Source organism: Mus pahari, chromosome 14, assembly GCF_900095145.1.
Source record: "Mus pahari chromosome 14, PAHARI_EIJ_v1.1, whole genome shotgun sequence".
Lineage (NCBI taxonomy): Eukaryota > Metazoa > Chordata > Mammalia > Rodentia > Muridae > Mus > Mus pahari.
Window position 1 is genome coordinate 66835105 of NC_034603.1, and position 15743 is coordinate 66850847.

The following is a 15743-nucleotide window of genomic DNA, read 5'->3' on the forward strand; positions in this document are numbered from 1 at the left end:
GAGTTCAATTCCCAGCAACCCCATGGTGGCTCACAACCATCTGTCATGAGATCTAATGCCCTCTTCTGGTGTATCTGGAGACAGCTATAGCATACTTATATATATAAAATAAATAATTCTAAGAAAAAAGATAAAAACAAACAAAAAAAAGCCCCCACTTCCAAAACTAGGATCCCCCTCCAACCTCCCCACCTGCCTGATAGCTTTGCCTTGGCATCATGATAGACTCTAACCCTCTAAGCCAAAAGAAAGTCTTTCTTTTGTAAGTTGCCTTAGTCATGGTAAAATATCACTGTATAAGTAACTCTTACACCCCCAATACAACTCTCTCCCAACTTCATGATTTTTCTTTCATCACCCTCTAAGTCCGGTTGGTGCTGCCCATACATGCGTGGGTGTTGGGACCATCCACGTGAGCACGGAAGCCTACCAATGGCCATATCCTCAATGAAGAATTACGCTCCCTTCCCCAATATCTATCCACTGCTGGTAGCTCCTTGGTAAGGGGTGGGTCCTGGTGAATCACCTACTCCATCTCTGCCGGGATAGGGCTGACTTGATTCTGTGGAGGTAGCAATGACTACCTATACACACAGCTGTGAGTTCACGAAGGCAGTAGCCGTGTCGAGTTCTGAAGACAGCATTTCACAGTGCTCCAGCATTTCACAGTGCTCCTCCCCATCCCCAGGCTCTCCCCATCTTTCCTCTTCCACCTCCATTCCTCTATCAGCCATCAATTGCCTCTAGCTTGCTCCTTAGCTGGGGGTGAGACTCCACGGCTCCCTTCACCATCAACGCTGGAGAATTAATTGGCTTAGTACTGCATTGGTCTTATTCACTGAGTTCCTGAGCATAATAGCCCTGTCCTGTGCAGGAGCCACAGTCCTCTGCTATCTCTGGCTCTTACAATCTTTCAGCACCCCCCCCATGAAACCTCTCTCTCTCTCTCTTCTCTTAAAAGAACCCACTTTTCCTTTATGATTAGGATGCTTCTGGCTTTTTAATTTCTTATTTTCGACTTCCATGAGTCTGTTATACTCAAGATCTGTTTTTTTAAAAAACAATTATTCATTTATTTGTATTTTATGTGTATGTTTTGCCAGCATGCATATGAACAGTGTACACACAGTACACTGTACACATACATACATGTATGAATGCAGTGCCCAAACAGGCCTGGGAGAGGATATTGGGTCCCCTAGAATTACAGGAATTTGAAGGTCACCACATGGATACTGGGAAATGAACTAGGGGAGATGATTCTGAGCCATCTCTCCAGCTCCAGGAACCGGTTTTTATTTTTAATTAGTTGTTTTATTTTCAGTGCCTAGCCCTCAACCTATGTATGCCAAGCATGTGTGGAAGGGTGGAAGACAAAATTTTATAGACATGTGACAATCCCCTGTGTATTCAACCAGTAGCCGTGTCAACTGAGTCGTGAACTCACATGTGGCTACAACCACCATGTATTTAGCCAGTTCTGAACTTGCAAAGAACAGTAGATTAAACACAGAAAATCAAGGGTAAAATTTAGTTTCCGTGGGAGGGTGTACTTAAGATGCAGTGATGGACCAGAACCAGGGAGGATAACTTGCAATAGGAAGACATTTATTGAAACATCACCAGAGAGAAAGTCAAAGAATGTCACTAATCTATAAGGAGCTCATCTTGGCTCACTGGAGAGAAGCAAAACCATAAGAGGGCCCTATGTCGGAAAAGCATTTAGATTTGGTATTTGACATTAGAGCCATCTGCTTTAGGGGCGGAGTTCACGAAGGGATCCTCTGCTCGTTCTTGTTGTTGACTTTGGTGGACTTCTCTTCCAGGGTGTGAACTCGGGAGGAGAGAACCTTGCCTCGGGGGTCTAACTCTTCAACGACAGTCTTAACGATGGCAGTTTTAGACAAATCTAAAACGACACAAACAAACCATTAAAATTGTGCTAAATTCACAGGTGGAGATTAACTCATCATTTGAAAAATAGATAATCTGCTGAGTGTGGTGGCATGCCTTTAATCGAAGCACTTTTATCGGAGGTAGAGGCAGGTGGAACTCTGAGTTCGAGGCCAGCCTGGTCTACAGAGTGAGTTCCAGGACAGCCAGGGCTACATAGAGAAACCCTGTCTCAAAAAACTAAACAAAAACACATACAATAAAAAAGACAGAAAGCAAGGCTTCGGAGCTGACTCAGTCTGTAAATTGATTGCTTTGTAATAATGAGGACCTGAGCACCAACCCCGGAAACTTCATAAAACAAGTCACCTGTCATTCTAGAGCTGGGGAGGTGGAGGCAGGGGGATGCCTGGGAGTCAGTGGCTAGCCAGTCTCACCTACTTGGTAAGCTTTAGGCTAGCCAGAGACCCTCACTCAAACAAAAAAGGGGACAACTGTGGCTGAGGAATGCTCCTTTAGGTTTCCCTCTGGTCTCCATAGACAGGTGCACCTGCACACAGGCACACACAGGGGAGAGAGGAAGAAGAGGAGGAAAGAAGACAAGGGAGGAGAGGAAGAAACCATGAACGCCTCTTAGAGCTCTCGTTTACCCTTTGTCTGATTTCTGGGTCCTCCTTGGCCTTTTGACTTAACACAAGAGCTGTAAAAAAAAAAAAAATGCATTAATTACATGCGCGTTTTGCTAAAGTCATAAAACAGCACAGACTTACAGAAGGAGTTCATTGACTGCTGAAGTAACACTGGAAAGGGAGGTTTTATTCACACGAGATCTGGACCCCAGAGACTTGGCTCAGCTTCAGAAGATGTTTAGGAATCTTATGGAGTGTCCTACAGGAAGGGTGCTTACCCCTCATCTCCGTCTATGAGGCGGCAGTAGGTCTCGATCTCCTTCTCCAGGTGGGCCTTGACGTTCAGCAGTTGCTCATATTCCAGCTTCTGGCCCTCGGTCTCCGTCCTCACCTGGTGCAGCTGCTCCTCCAGGGCGCTGATCTGAGCCTGGATCTGAGCCAGCTGCGTGCAGTAGTTGCCCTCGGTCTCCGTCAGGGAGCACTCCAGCGAGTGTTTCTGTGGTTTGAGAAGGTGGTGTTGTAGAAATTGTTACTGTACTGATGCAGAATAAGCTAAGCCCCTTAGAAGAGAGTTATCCTTACACAAGGCAATTGGTCACATTCGGGGCTGGGGGGGCGGCTGTTGAGAAAGGACTTGCTGTGCCAGCATGTGGACTTGAGAGCAGCCCCCCAACACCTACATTAAAAAGTCTGGTATGTGTGCTAGTCATGCCAGTGTTGGGGACGTGAACACAGAGTTTCTGTGGCTTGGGGATCAGCTAATGTAGCCTAATCTGGAAGCCCCAGGTTCCACTGGAGAGACTCTCAAAAACCATGGTGGACAGTTGCAAAGAACAGCACCCAAGGCTGACCTCTGGACTACACACACACACACACACACACACACACACACACACAGAGACACACACACACACACACTGTACACAGTGCACATATACATAGACACACTGCACAGATACAAAGACAATCATATCCACCTAAAAGATTCCACCTGTTCAATATTCATGGCAGACACCATGCCAGTCTATTTATAATGACACAGATGGTGGCAAATGGTCCTTGTCAATCTTGAAATGCTAGAAAAAAAAATGCAACTGTTTCTCTCTCAGGTGCAGTGGAAAGATCCCTACCACACATACCAATAGATGTTATGCTTGTGGGGTGTGGCACAGTTTCCAGTTTTCTCCTTAAAGTCGCCCTACACTCTGCTCCCTCCTTGTGAATCACACGAAGTCTTTGTCTCCTGCTGATCTATAGTTAGTTGTATAAACAGTGTATATGTATGTATCATGATGCAAAGAAAAGCACTGCCCTTTTAAACTTTAAACTGTCTAATTGTTTGGCTTGTAAAGTCAAATGAATCTATATAGAACAAGAGGGAACACCTGTTATAATTTTACTTGAAATGAGGATGTCTTTTTTTTTTTTTTTTTGAGGCAGGGTCTCTCTACATAGCCCTGGCTATCCTGGAACTCACTATGCAGACCAGGCTGGCCTTGAACTCACAGAGATTCACCTGCCTCTGATTCCCACGTGATGCAATTAAATGCATGCACCACTATGCCTACCTGGATGGCAATATCTTACAGACCCACTTGAGGTCAAATTTTCATATAATCTTACACATATCCATATAGCACGACGGGCATTCTTCTGTGGCTAAATGCTGGAGGTCGCCTAGTCCCAGGCTGAGAGGTAGAGACTTAGGTTTGGCAAGTTTGATAGGAAGTCTCGTTCTTTGTCCCTTAATGGTGCAACTCTGGGAATCGCCTTTCCTCTTTGAACTTGATTCTTCCTTTGGAGATAATAGTGTGAGCTGTGAAGTCTGCCTGTCTGTGCCCCAGGGCTGTGTGTGTGGGGGTATTGTGGACTAACCTGTAGGGGCACTGGCTGGGCAAACCCTTAATGAAAAAGGTGTTATTATTGTCATTAGGCAGGTTTTGCTTTAGACTCAACCTTCACACCTCTACTTTGCTTCTTATTTATCCACTTAAAAGGAACTTAAGTGCTCTTAATTAACTGACTGACGGGAAGACTGGGTGGGGGAATCCAGGGACGATATTTGTGCTGTGCAGAGATGGGTGTGTAGATCTTTTTGACTTGGGAGAGAAGGCTCAAGGCAAAATTAGCTTTCTTCTTGAGCATGTCAAAATAATTGTAGTTGCTGGTTTCCAGGGCTTGCTAACATCTAGGAGTAATTTTCAAGCAGAGGTGAATAATTAAAAATCTCCAGTAAAAAGCTCGATGAGGATGAAAATTCTTTCGAGTTTTTCTCAACCTCCAGCAAAGCTGCCTCATCCTTCCTACTTACCATAGCTAAGAGGGACTGTAGCTCTATCTCTAGGGTTTGGAGAGTCCGTTTCATCTCTGTAAGTTCGTTCCTGGCTGAGGTGGTGGCTCCAGCATCGTCTGAAATCTGTTGCTGCAGGGAGGCGCTCTGCAAAGACAGGAGCTGGTGTCAGGGTGTGGGCAGCGGCATCCACACCTGGTGCAGGGCGTGCGCCAGCGAAGTCTGGGCTTTACCTTCTCTTGGAACCAGGCCTCGGCGTCCCTGCGGTTCTGCTCAGCCAGGGCCTCATACTCGGCTCTCATGTTGTTCAGCAGGACGGTGAGGTCCACGCCTGGGGCTGCATTCATCTCCACGTTCACGTTGCCTCCAGCCGCGCACTGCAGAGCCTGCATTTCCTGAAACAGATTTGTTCAACAACACTAGGTTCTGACTGTTTGTAAGGAAGCCAAGTGGACAGAATCTATAAGGCTCAAAGCTTTTGGCGAGGCCTGTTTCTTTTTCTGTTTTGAGGCAGTTTTATTCTGGAGCCCAGGCTGCCCCCTGGGATCTGGGATTGTAGCTGTGAGCTAATACCCTGTGCTTGTTTGTTTCATTTGAGAGGGAATAATAGGAATATTTCAAAGGGGTAAGGGGAAATTAAAACTGTCTTGATGTTAAGATACACTATTTATCAAAACGTAATTAGGTTTCGATTCCCGGAAGGAGGCAGTCTGTGAAGACAGGGAAGGTTGGGTACCTACCTCCTCGTGGTTCTTCTTGAGGTATGCCAGCTCCTCACTCAGTGTTTCCAGCTGGACCTCCAGGTCGGTTCTGCACAGGGTCAGCTCATCCAGGACCCTCCGCAAGCCATTGATGTCCGCATCAACGCTCTGGTGGAGTGCCAGTTCGTTCTCGTACCTGAGAGATGAGTTTGAAAGGTCCATCCTCTCCTGCCAGATTTGAGTCACCCCACTTTTCAGGTTACCCCAAAGACTACCCTCGAAGGAATAGACACACTTCTATGAGGCAAGGTAATGGGAATATTCAAAGCTCTCTTCCCTATGACCTTGACATTCATTTGAATAAGCTCCGAGTTTTCTAAGTAAATTAGGTTACGCTGTAGGGCTCCTCAATATGGATTTGGTTTAAAATGGACAGATGGACAAAAGCAGAGGAGAGAAGAACCCCCAGTGGCCCAAGGAAGAAACAGGAGGGAGCTTTTGGTCTGTTTTAATTTTGCTCAACTCACTTCATTCTGAAGTCATCCGCTGTCAGTCTTGCGTTGTCATTTTGCAGGATGATGTTGGCATTGTGTGCAGTTGCAGAGATTATCTGATGAGTGAACAGGTAGGTAAGAGTGAGGACATAGGAAAATATTCAAATTTCCCTGCAATTATTAAGTTACACATGAGCTCACACTAATACTTCCCGCACCTTGGGCTGATGATGAGCGTTTTGAAAGTGGGGACTTGAAGTCTAATCAGTTTTCATTTTTAATTCCTACTTTAGCATTTTAAAAAAAAATTCCCTTTTAAGTTTATAAATATCTAGTTGGAGGCATTGGGTTACTAAAAACATACAGGCTTGCCTGATTCCCAGTGATGGGTGGATCATGCTCAAAGGTTATAACTGTAATATGGATTATTATTATTGTTTTAAAAAATTCACTTTTTCATGTGTATTGGTGTCTTTCCTGCATGTATGTTTGTGTACTATGTGTGTGCCTGGTGCCCCCAGAGGCTGGGAGAAGGCTTTGAATACCATGGAACTGGAGTTACAGATGGTTGTTAGCCATCATATAGATGGTGGGAATTAAACACCCAGCTGGTGTTCTTAACTGTTGAGCCACCTCTCCAGTCCAGAAACGATTTTGAATATTGATAATGAAGTCCTTGAAGCTGAGTTCCATGTCCCGCTGTGACTATATTTCTGTGTCTATATGCTCCCTATCAGTCATTGGACTTCTTACCTGGGACCTGAGGTCATCAATGATGGGGAAGTATCTACTGTAGTCATGATCGAGACCGCGGCACGACCCAGGTCCAAATTTTTCATACCAGTCCTTGATCTTCTGCTCCAGGTCAGCGTTGGCCTCCTCCAGGGCTTGCACGTTCTCCAGGTAGGAGGCCAGGCGGTCGTTGAGGTTCTGCATGGTCACTTTCTCATTGCCAGAGAGGAGGCCATGCTCATTCGCAGTGAAGGCCCCACAAGAAGCACCGCCCATACCGAGCCCCCCTGCCAATGAACTGCCCCCGAAGGCGCACGAGAAGCCGCTTCCGATGCCCGGCACTCCGCATGCATTTCCAGCTCCCAAGGCTGCTCCTGCGCTGGAGAGCCTCACGGAGCCCAGCCGTCTGGATGCGGAAGAAAAGCGAACGGACATGGTGATCACTCTGCAGTGCTGCCCCGACAGTGACTGTCCCACTGACTGAAGACTGCTTTATATATGCGTCGTTAGGGTGTCTCTAGATTGACTCTGTCTCACCTAGCAAAACGGTGTTTGCCAGCTCATTGAGAATTATCCCTAAGTGGGTGACATTTTCCCCTAATGAATGTCTTTACTCTGCTGCGTCCACTTCCGTAGGTGGATAGTTACCTTAAGTTTGTTATCTCTGGGAGGGAGCAGGGTGGAGTGTTATCAAGGTCATTATAGGGATGCCTTTCAATTTAGTGTGAGCAGCCCTTCCTGCCTTCTAGGCTTCAGCAGTATAAAATTCCTTAAAGAATTAAGAAGAAGTGTAATAGATAACAGTTCTTTTTCCTTTGACCAATAACATCTGTGTTTCTCTGGCAAACAAAAACGTCACCAGCAGTGTTTTCTATCAGATACATTGAAAATAATTTCAAGACCATGAGCCCTAGATTCCAGAGGAAAGAAGCAAAGTTTTAAGTGAAAAAAAAAAATCAAACAATCAAATAAACAAAAACAGGTTCTTTTTGGGAAACAGAAAGTTTTCCCTTGATCTTTATCCTTCTTGAATTCCCATTTATTTTACATAGGCTTTTGCCTGAGCTGTGTTGCGAGGCAGGGGGATCGGTGAGCCTATGTCGCTCTCAGTTTCTTTAGCTGTAAATGAAGGATCTAGTTATGGCCAGGGGACAAGTAGATTTCTAGTATTTCCATCCATCTTCTTTTTCTTAGACTACCTCTGGACCTGCCTCCTCTACTTCTTACCTCTTACATCTTCCTAAACTTTGGTTCTATTAGCTTAGAGATTTGGGGTTTACTGCACCTCCAATCCAGCCCTTCCTTTCTCTCTCCTCTCTCCTTCCCTCCTCTTCTCTTCCCTTCTTCCATTTACTCACTATGTTGTCTCACTATGTTGTCCAGGTTGGCCTCAATCTTGTGGTCCCTCTGCCTTCTGCTCTGGAGTGCTGGGGTTGTAGGTGTGCGCCCCAGCACCTGTTCAGCCACTGTTTCATTGCTTTATTCTCCCCTTGGCTCCACTGGCTACTGGTGACCTCAGTCAGCCCTCGTGAGTTTCAGACAGCTGCCCTCTGAGACTCCCTCCACATCTCTGGCTGCGCCTCTTTTTCATCGCCTTGCCCATTGCTCTAGATGCTCACAGTGCGCTGCTTGACCGGCAAGACTGTCTTCTCCTGGTAGAGCTGTCACCTTGCAGGCTTACCATCGTATTTCATGAGATCTCCCCCTCCCATCTTTTGCCTTTGTCCATGTTCTTTGTGTTGGCTTCTGTTTTGTTTTTAAAAATTTAAAATGCTTAAGCCCTTGCATTTTCCAGAGACAATGGACATCACGTTCGGTTGAGAAGATTCGAAACAAAGAAGCCAAGGACATAACATTTCATAACCTAGTAGGTAAGTTTGCAGAAAAGAAAGCCAGAAAATCTGAATCAAGACACAATATTCAGGGGCTGGAGAGGCGCCTCGGCAGTTAAGAGCACCCGCTGCTCTTCCAGAGGTCCTGAGTTCAAATCCCAGCACTCACACTGCAGCTCACAAGAACCCATAACTCCAGCTGCAGAGGGTCCGACGCTCTCTTCTGGCCTCCATGGTCACTTATAATCACACGCACAAACACACATACGCATAATTCAAAATGAGACAAATCCATTAAAAAAGGAAGCCAAAGAAAAATTAAACAAACAAACTACTTCTAATTATTAACTTTACAAGTAACAAAACACTGCACACCCAAAAGATGGCTAAAGTATATCAAAACAGAACAGCAAACACAGGAAAAGTGTTGAATTTATAAACATGTGTCTGGAGCTGGAGAGATGGCTCAGCAGGGAAGAACACTGACTGCTCTTCTGAAGGTCCTGAGTTCAAATCCCAGCAACCACATGGTGGCTCACAGCCATCTGTAATGAGATCTGACATCCGAAGACAGCTACAGTTGTACTTTATAATAATAAATAAATCTTTGGGCTGGAAGATGCAGAGGTTCTAAATTCAATTCCCAACAACCACATGCAGGCTTACAACCATCTGTACAGCTACAGTGTACTCATATACATAAAATAAATCTTTTTTAAAAAAAATAAAAATGTGTCTGAGGATTTGGGGGGGAGGAATCTCATTCTTCCATTGCTTCTCCATTTGAGTCAAAGTCTTTTACTGAACCTGGGGATCACTGTTTTGGGTCCCCTGGCTGCCAGCAAGCTGCAAGAATCCATCTGTCTCCATTTTCTCAGTGTTGGGGTGACAGGCATGTGCTGCTGTCCTGGGGTGACATGCATGCAGTGCTGTGCCCTGCTACTACAGGGAGGGACCTGCAGTCACAGCTCTTAGAAGGTGGAGGCTAGGTGACTGGAAGTTCAAGGTCATCCTTGGCTACTTGGGATCCCGAGGCAATAGCAGCAAACAAAGAGATGATCAATTTCACTAAATTTCCAAAATAAAACTTTAGCAGTGAGCTGACAAACTTTAAAAAGAAAAAAAAAAAAAAAAAAAAAAGAAAGAAAGAAAGAAAAGAAAGCCCTTTAAGAATGTAAGCTGATTCCCCAAACTGTTGCCTGTCCGTGGGATGTGATCTTCTAGCTGACTTGTCTGGCCTCAGTGGGGAGAGGCTGCACCTAGCCCCGCAGTGACTTGATGTGCCAGGGTTGGGGGCTGATCTCTCTCTCTTTTGAGACAGGTTCTCTCTGTGCAGCCTGGCTGGCCTGGAACTTTGGTTGGCCTGGAACCAGGCTCAGACTCATGGAGATCCACCTACCTCTGCCTCCTGAATGTTGGGATAAAATGTGTGCCCACCATGCCTGGTCTGATAAAATGATTTTTGTTGCTAAGGAAGCTATACGAAAGATGAGCGTACGCAGGAAACCAGGTTCATACTCCTGTGGTCTGAAAAAGCCTAATCCAATGAACTAACTTAGAATTTAAGGTAGTAGCACTGAGGAGCTAGATCAGTCGGTAAAGCACTAGTGTGCCTGAGTTTGAGCCCCCAGAACCTGGAAGAAGAAGCCAGGTGTGGCAGCGTGTGCGTGTAATCTCAGGGATGGGGAGGCAGAGACAGATGGATCCCTGGGGCTTGCTAGCCAGACAGCCTAGCCTCGGGTGAGTCCTAGGCCAAAGAGAGACTATTTGTCAAAAATAATGTGGATAGCAGGCCAGTGGTGGCTCACACCTTTAATCCCAGCACTTGAGGGGCAGAGGCAGAGGCAGAGGCAGAGGCAGAGGCAGAGGCAGAGGCAGGTGGATCTCTAGGTTTGAGGCTAGCCTGATCTACAGAGTGAGTTGTAGGACAGCCAGGACTACACAGAGAAATGCTGACTTGAAATAGAAATATGGGGCTGGAGAGACAGCTCAGTGGTTAAGAGCACTGACTGCTCTTCTGAAGGTCCTGAGTTCAAATCCCAGCAACCACATGGTGGCTCACAACCATCCGTAACAAGATCTGACTCCCTCTTCTGGAGTGTCTGAAGACAGCTACAGAGTACTTACATATAATAAATAAATAAATCTTAAAAAAAAAGAAGAGTGTTCATAAAGAACACAAAAAACATATCTGTTTACCCATGCATATATGCACACAGACAAAACAAAGTTAGTGTTATTCTGTAATATTCAAGAGAAACCATTTCAGCCCAGGTCCCACAAAATTCCTAAAGTTATGTTTCAACCAAACTAAACAAACAAATGAAGAAGAAGAAAGAAAGTCATATGACCAGGAGTCAGTGTTAACTATAGTCCATGGAACATAAAGACCAACAACCATGAAATTACAAGGAAGTATATACAAAACACACACACATGGCTTTAATGCCTAGGAAGCAAAGGAACTGGAAGTGTTCCCAACAAACAAGTGACTATCAAAAAAGACACGGGCCTGAACACATCCCTGGTCCTGTGCACCCTCATGTCTGTTTCTGTAAGCCAGTCAAGAGCCTGTGGCTGGGGAGGTCACAGGCCCCGGGGTGGAACATACTGCTGTTTTCCTAAATGGCTACGTTGCCAAACTGCCTTCTAAATACTTCTATCTCCGTAGATGAATGTTGCTCCCAGCCTTCGTCAGCGGGGCTTCTTTACACAATGTGTGACAGATAATGCAGAGATTCACAACGGGTAAAGTGCTAATGATAAATGACTGAGTACCCAGCATCGGATGGGACCGCCATATCATCCCCTCCAAGGCTGAGGGAGCATCCTGGAAGAATGGGTGGGAGGTCCAAGTAAAACAGCCAGTAGGGAGAAGAGTGTGAAATGGTGTCCTCTGTACCTGACAGGGCTGTTGTACACACCTTCACCGCAGTTCTGGTTACCCGCATGAAAGCGGAACAAGCCTGGGCCTAGCAGCATCTCATCCTGCGTGACAGAGGGGTTCACAAGATCTTATCCCTTAATGGCTACTGGAGGCAGGGGTGGGGTGGGGACTGTACTTCATTCAGTAGTGCAGTCAGGCTCCAGTAAATAACCCTTCTCCTGTGCTCAAGCAAGCAAACACAAATTAAACTCAATGGGCACACACACACACACACACACACACACACACACACACACACACACACGAGACACTGAAGTTTTGAAGTTGGAGGGGGACTTGATGAGAAAGAGGAGGGTTTGAGCAGAGTGATGTAAGAGGATGATGGAGGACGGAAATGACCAAAATCTATTAGATGATGTATGAAGTTGCCTTCCCGCCCAAGTCCAAGCCATCAAACTTCTAACCTGTAAAATTGTAAGCCCTAGACTGTTTTTTTTTGTTTTCCAGCTCCATTCAGACTGCATAGCCCCAGATAACCTGGAACTCACAATTGTCGACAAAGGCTGACTTCAAACTCACACAAATCCGTCTGCTTCTGCCTCCTGAGTGTGTGCATTAACAATAAATAGCACCATGCTTGGTCCACCTCAACTTTTGATATACCATCTTTGGCAGGTTCAGTCTGCTGCCCTTTGGATCCTGTTAGGACCAATTAACTTGTAAATCTTTAAGGGCGTTGTGTAACAAACAGATTCATCAAATAAAATCAGAATTTTTGAAAAATGATTTTTTTAAAAAGGGAGGGGGTTGAGGAGGTGGCTAAATGGATAAAAGCCCTTGCCGTGAAAGTGTGAAGACCTGACTCTAAAAACCAGACTTGCAAAGGAAGTGTCTGTAATCCCAGTGTTTGTATTCCGAAGTGGTGCTGCTGGCGAGAGCTGACAGGAGAATCCCTTCATCTCTGGGGCCAACTATCCTGCTGTGCACAGCAGCACAGGGACAAAGAGATCCTGACTCAACCAAAAGGGACCTGAAGTAATGACACTCCGGGTGTGTCATGCCACCTGGGTATCCTCTCTTGCATATGTACACACGCACACAAGCAACCAGTAAATCTGAGAGTAAATCTGAAAAATACATAAAAATATAATAACTAAAAAGGAAATTCAGCTGATGGATTTAAAGAACAGATGGGGCACAACTGAGAAGTAAGTTAGGTGTAAGAAAGTTAGGGTGCCATTCTTCTTTCAGTATTTGTATAAAAGCACAGATTTCATTATGACATTTTCAGACACACACACACACACACACACACACACACACACACACACACACACAGATATTTTGCTATATTCCTTCCCTGTTGTTCTCTTTGACCCTCTCTCTTCTCCTGGCTCCTGGTCTCCCTTCTCTTATATATATATATATATATATATATATTATCCTAAATGAGACAGGAGAAGGAGAGAGAGGTGAGGGGAAGACAAAGGAGTGATTGGAAACTATGCAAGAGATATTAAGAAAAAAATAGGCAACGATGACAGGCATTCTTAAAACCATTTCATCTGAGTTCAAGCAAAGGATTTCTAGAATTCTGAGAAAAGGTGGCAGAATTTCAAAATCTTTACATAAAAGTCATGCAGAACCAAAAAAAAAAAAAAAAAAAAAAAAAAAGTCATGTCAGAAAACCAAAGCCCATCTACAGTGTTTATAACCGATCTACAGGTAAACATATTGGTATGAATCCCAACACAGAAACATGTAGGACAAGCTAAATGCATTCTTGAGTGAAGAGGAAACACAGAGGCATCTAAAGACTCTGATAAGACAATTCCCCCCAAAGCCAACTGGGAATCGTAGCAGATCCAAGAGGATGAGAGTGGGGCTGGAAGAATTCAGCTTTTCCCAGCTGAGGGAAGAGAGCTTCTATGAGGTCCAGTGGGAACAAGATTGTCCAGGCCTTGTGAGTTCTCAGAAGTGTCCTGCTGTGGCTTTCTTTTCCAAGAGCAGTCCCAGATAAAAAGGGGCAGCTGGGGATTGGGAGGGGCAGCTGACCAGATCATCTAGATGGAGAAAACAGGGGAGCAAGTACCGAGTGGGAGAGGAGACAGAAAACCTTAGAAATCAAAACAGCATCTTGTTAAAACTAATGCCTTTTAGTTAACATGCCAATGGGTGGGTTCCATGATCACATCCCCACATGTGTGTATTATGTGCTCTTATCATGATCTCTCCGGTCTCCGTTTCTCTTGTCCGTTCACTTTCTTCTTCCCCACTGGACACCCTTTTCCCTCACACAGTCCCCCTTCTCTTTTCATGTATGTTTTTGACATGTAGATGCTGCACATGAGAAGATATGCAGGGATTGTATTTCTGAACCCATGTGCTTTTCCCCTTAATATAATGATTCAAGTTCCATCTGTATTTCTGCAAGTGACTGTGAGTTTCTGCCTGCAGCAAAACTCACTTTAATCTGGTCTGGGTTCATCCTGAGAGGCAGGCTGGCTGAAATGGAATGTGCGAGAGAAATTTGGAAGCCAGGACAAAAATACTCTGATCGAGGCTCAAAGTTTACTGAAGGAACTCAGCTTATATAGAGTGGGAAAAAACCCCAGTCCCCAACCCCCAGTCTTTGAAGGTACAGGTGAATGTCCATGGGTGGGTCCAAGGATCAGGGCACAGGTGGAGTTGTTTTCTGGGACATCAAAAGGGTCCTCTCAGCAGGCAGTGGAGACACAGCTGCTCTGGTGGATCTGAAGGTTACTGACAGTGGATCTTAGCGCCTGCAGGGGGCTGGGCTTTGAAGGACAGTGATTAGTATAAACAGTAAGGTAGGCTTGGCAGATAACTGCAGGTGGTCCAGTGGCAACAGAGAGCTGGGAGACCCCAAATGACATGATTTCTTCATGGATGAACAATACTCCAGAATTACATTTTCTTTAGTCATCTGTGGTGGTTTAAGTGAGATGTTGGGCATATGAGTACTTGGTCCCTAGTTGGTGGCTGTTTGAGGGGCATTAGGATTTGTGGCTTTGCTGAAGGAAGTGTGTAACTGGGGGTGGGCTTTGAGGTTTCAGAAGACTCCCCTCATTTTTTGTTATCTCTCTGTGCTTCCTGTTTGTGGATAGAGAGAGGTGTGCTCTCAGCTACTGCTCCAGCGCCATGCCTGCCTGCCTGCTGCCGTGCTTCCCGCCATGATGGTCGCAGACTCATCCTCCTGAAATTGTAAGCTCCAAGTAAACTCTCCCTTCTGTAAGCTGCCTTGGTCATGGTGTTTTATCACACCAATGAAAGAGTGACTAATACACCATCCATCTGTGGATGTTCATATGGGCTCATTCCTTGCCTTGCTTATTGAGAACAGTGCCTTACCAGACACGATGCACCAATGCCTCTGTGCTACGTTGAGTCCCCTGGTTCGATTTTCCGTGTCTGGAAGACTCTCCATGCTGATTCCATCACTAGTTTACATCCCACCTGGACAGTAGGAAGCCCCCCTGCCTCTCACTCTCTTAGCAGTGTTTATCGCTGCCTAGTTTCTGGGTGAAAACCATGCTGACAGAGCGACTTGGAATGGTGAATGTAGTTTTGATGTCAAACATCTTTCATCTGTATGCTTGTTCTTTGCTATTTGTGTTTCTTCTTTTGAGGATTGTCTGTTCAACTCACATGCCCATTTACTGAGTGGCTCCTCCATCCATTGAGTGGTTCTTCTATCTATTTATATCTATCTGTATCTATGCATTTTTATGCATTCGCTCTCTCTCTCTGTCTGTCTCTGTTTCTGTCTCTGTCTCTGTCTCTCTGTCTCTCTGTCTCTCTGTCTCTCTCTCTGTTTATATATAGGGTCTTACTATGCAGCTCTTGCTGCCTGGAACTTGTTAAGTGGATCAGAATGGCTTTGGATTTCATAGAGTCTGATTGCCTCTGTCTCTTGAGAGCTGGGATTAAAGATGTGCATCACCATGTCTGGCATTTGCTTTGCTTTTTGACAGTTATCTTTTCTGAGTTCTTTACAGTCTCTAGATGTTAATTCCCCATCAGATGCATGACTGGCAAAGGTTTTCTCTGGGTCTGTCAGCTGCTTTTCCTCCCCTGCTTGTTCCCCAGCATCACCAAACACGTCTGTATCACAGTATCACCAAACACATCTGTATCACAGCATCACCAAACACGTCTGTATCAAAGTATCACCAAACACGTCTGTATCAAAGCATCACCAAACACGTCTGTATCACAGTACCACCAATCACATCTGTATCACAGCATCACCAAACACGTCTGT

At 45.3% G+C, this 15743-nt stretch overlaps 1 protein-coding gene across 1 annotated transcript; it reads right to left on the minus strand.

The window, feature by feature from the left end:
- Nucleotides 1–1587: 1587 nt before the first annotated feature.
- Nucleotides 1588–7208, minus strand: LOC110331629 (keratin, type I cytoskeletal 27). Its single transcript, XM_021212400.1, has 8 exons — nucleotides 6761–7208; nucleotides 6041–6123; nucleotides 5553–5709; nucleotides 5046–5207; nucleotides 4834–4959; nucleotides 2801–3018; nucleotides 2544–2593; nucleotides 1588–1909 (listed from the first exon to the last, which is right to left on the minus strand). Exons 1-8 carry the CDS (start codon nucleotides 7172–7174, stop codon nucleotides 1770–1772), a joined length of 1350 nt encoding a protein of 449 aa, XP_021068059.1. The 5' UTR covers nucleotides 7175–7208; the 3' UTR covers nucleotides 1588–1769.
- Between the last annotated feature and the right edge of the window lie 8535 nt (nucleotides 7209–15743).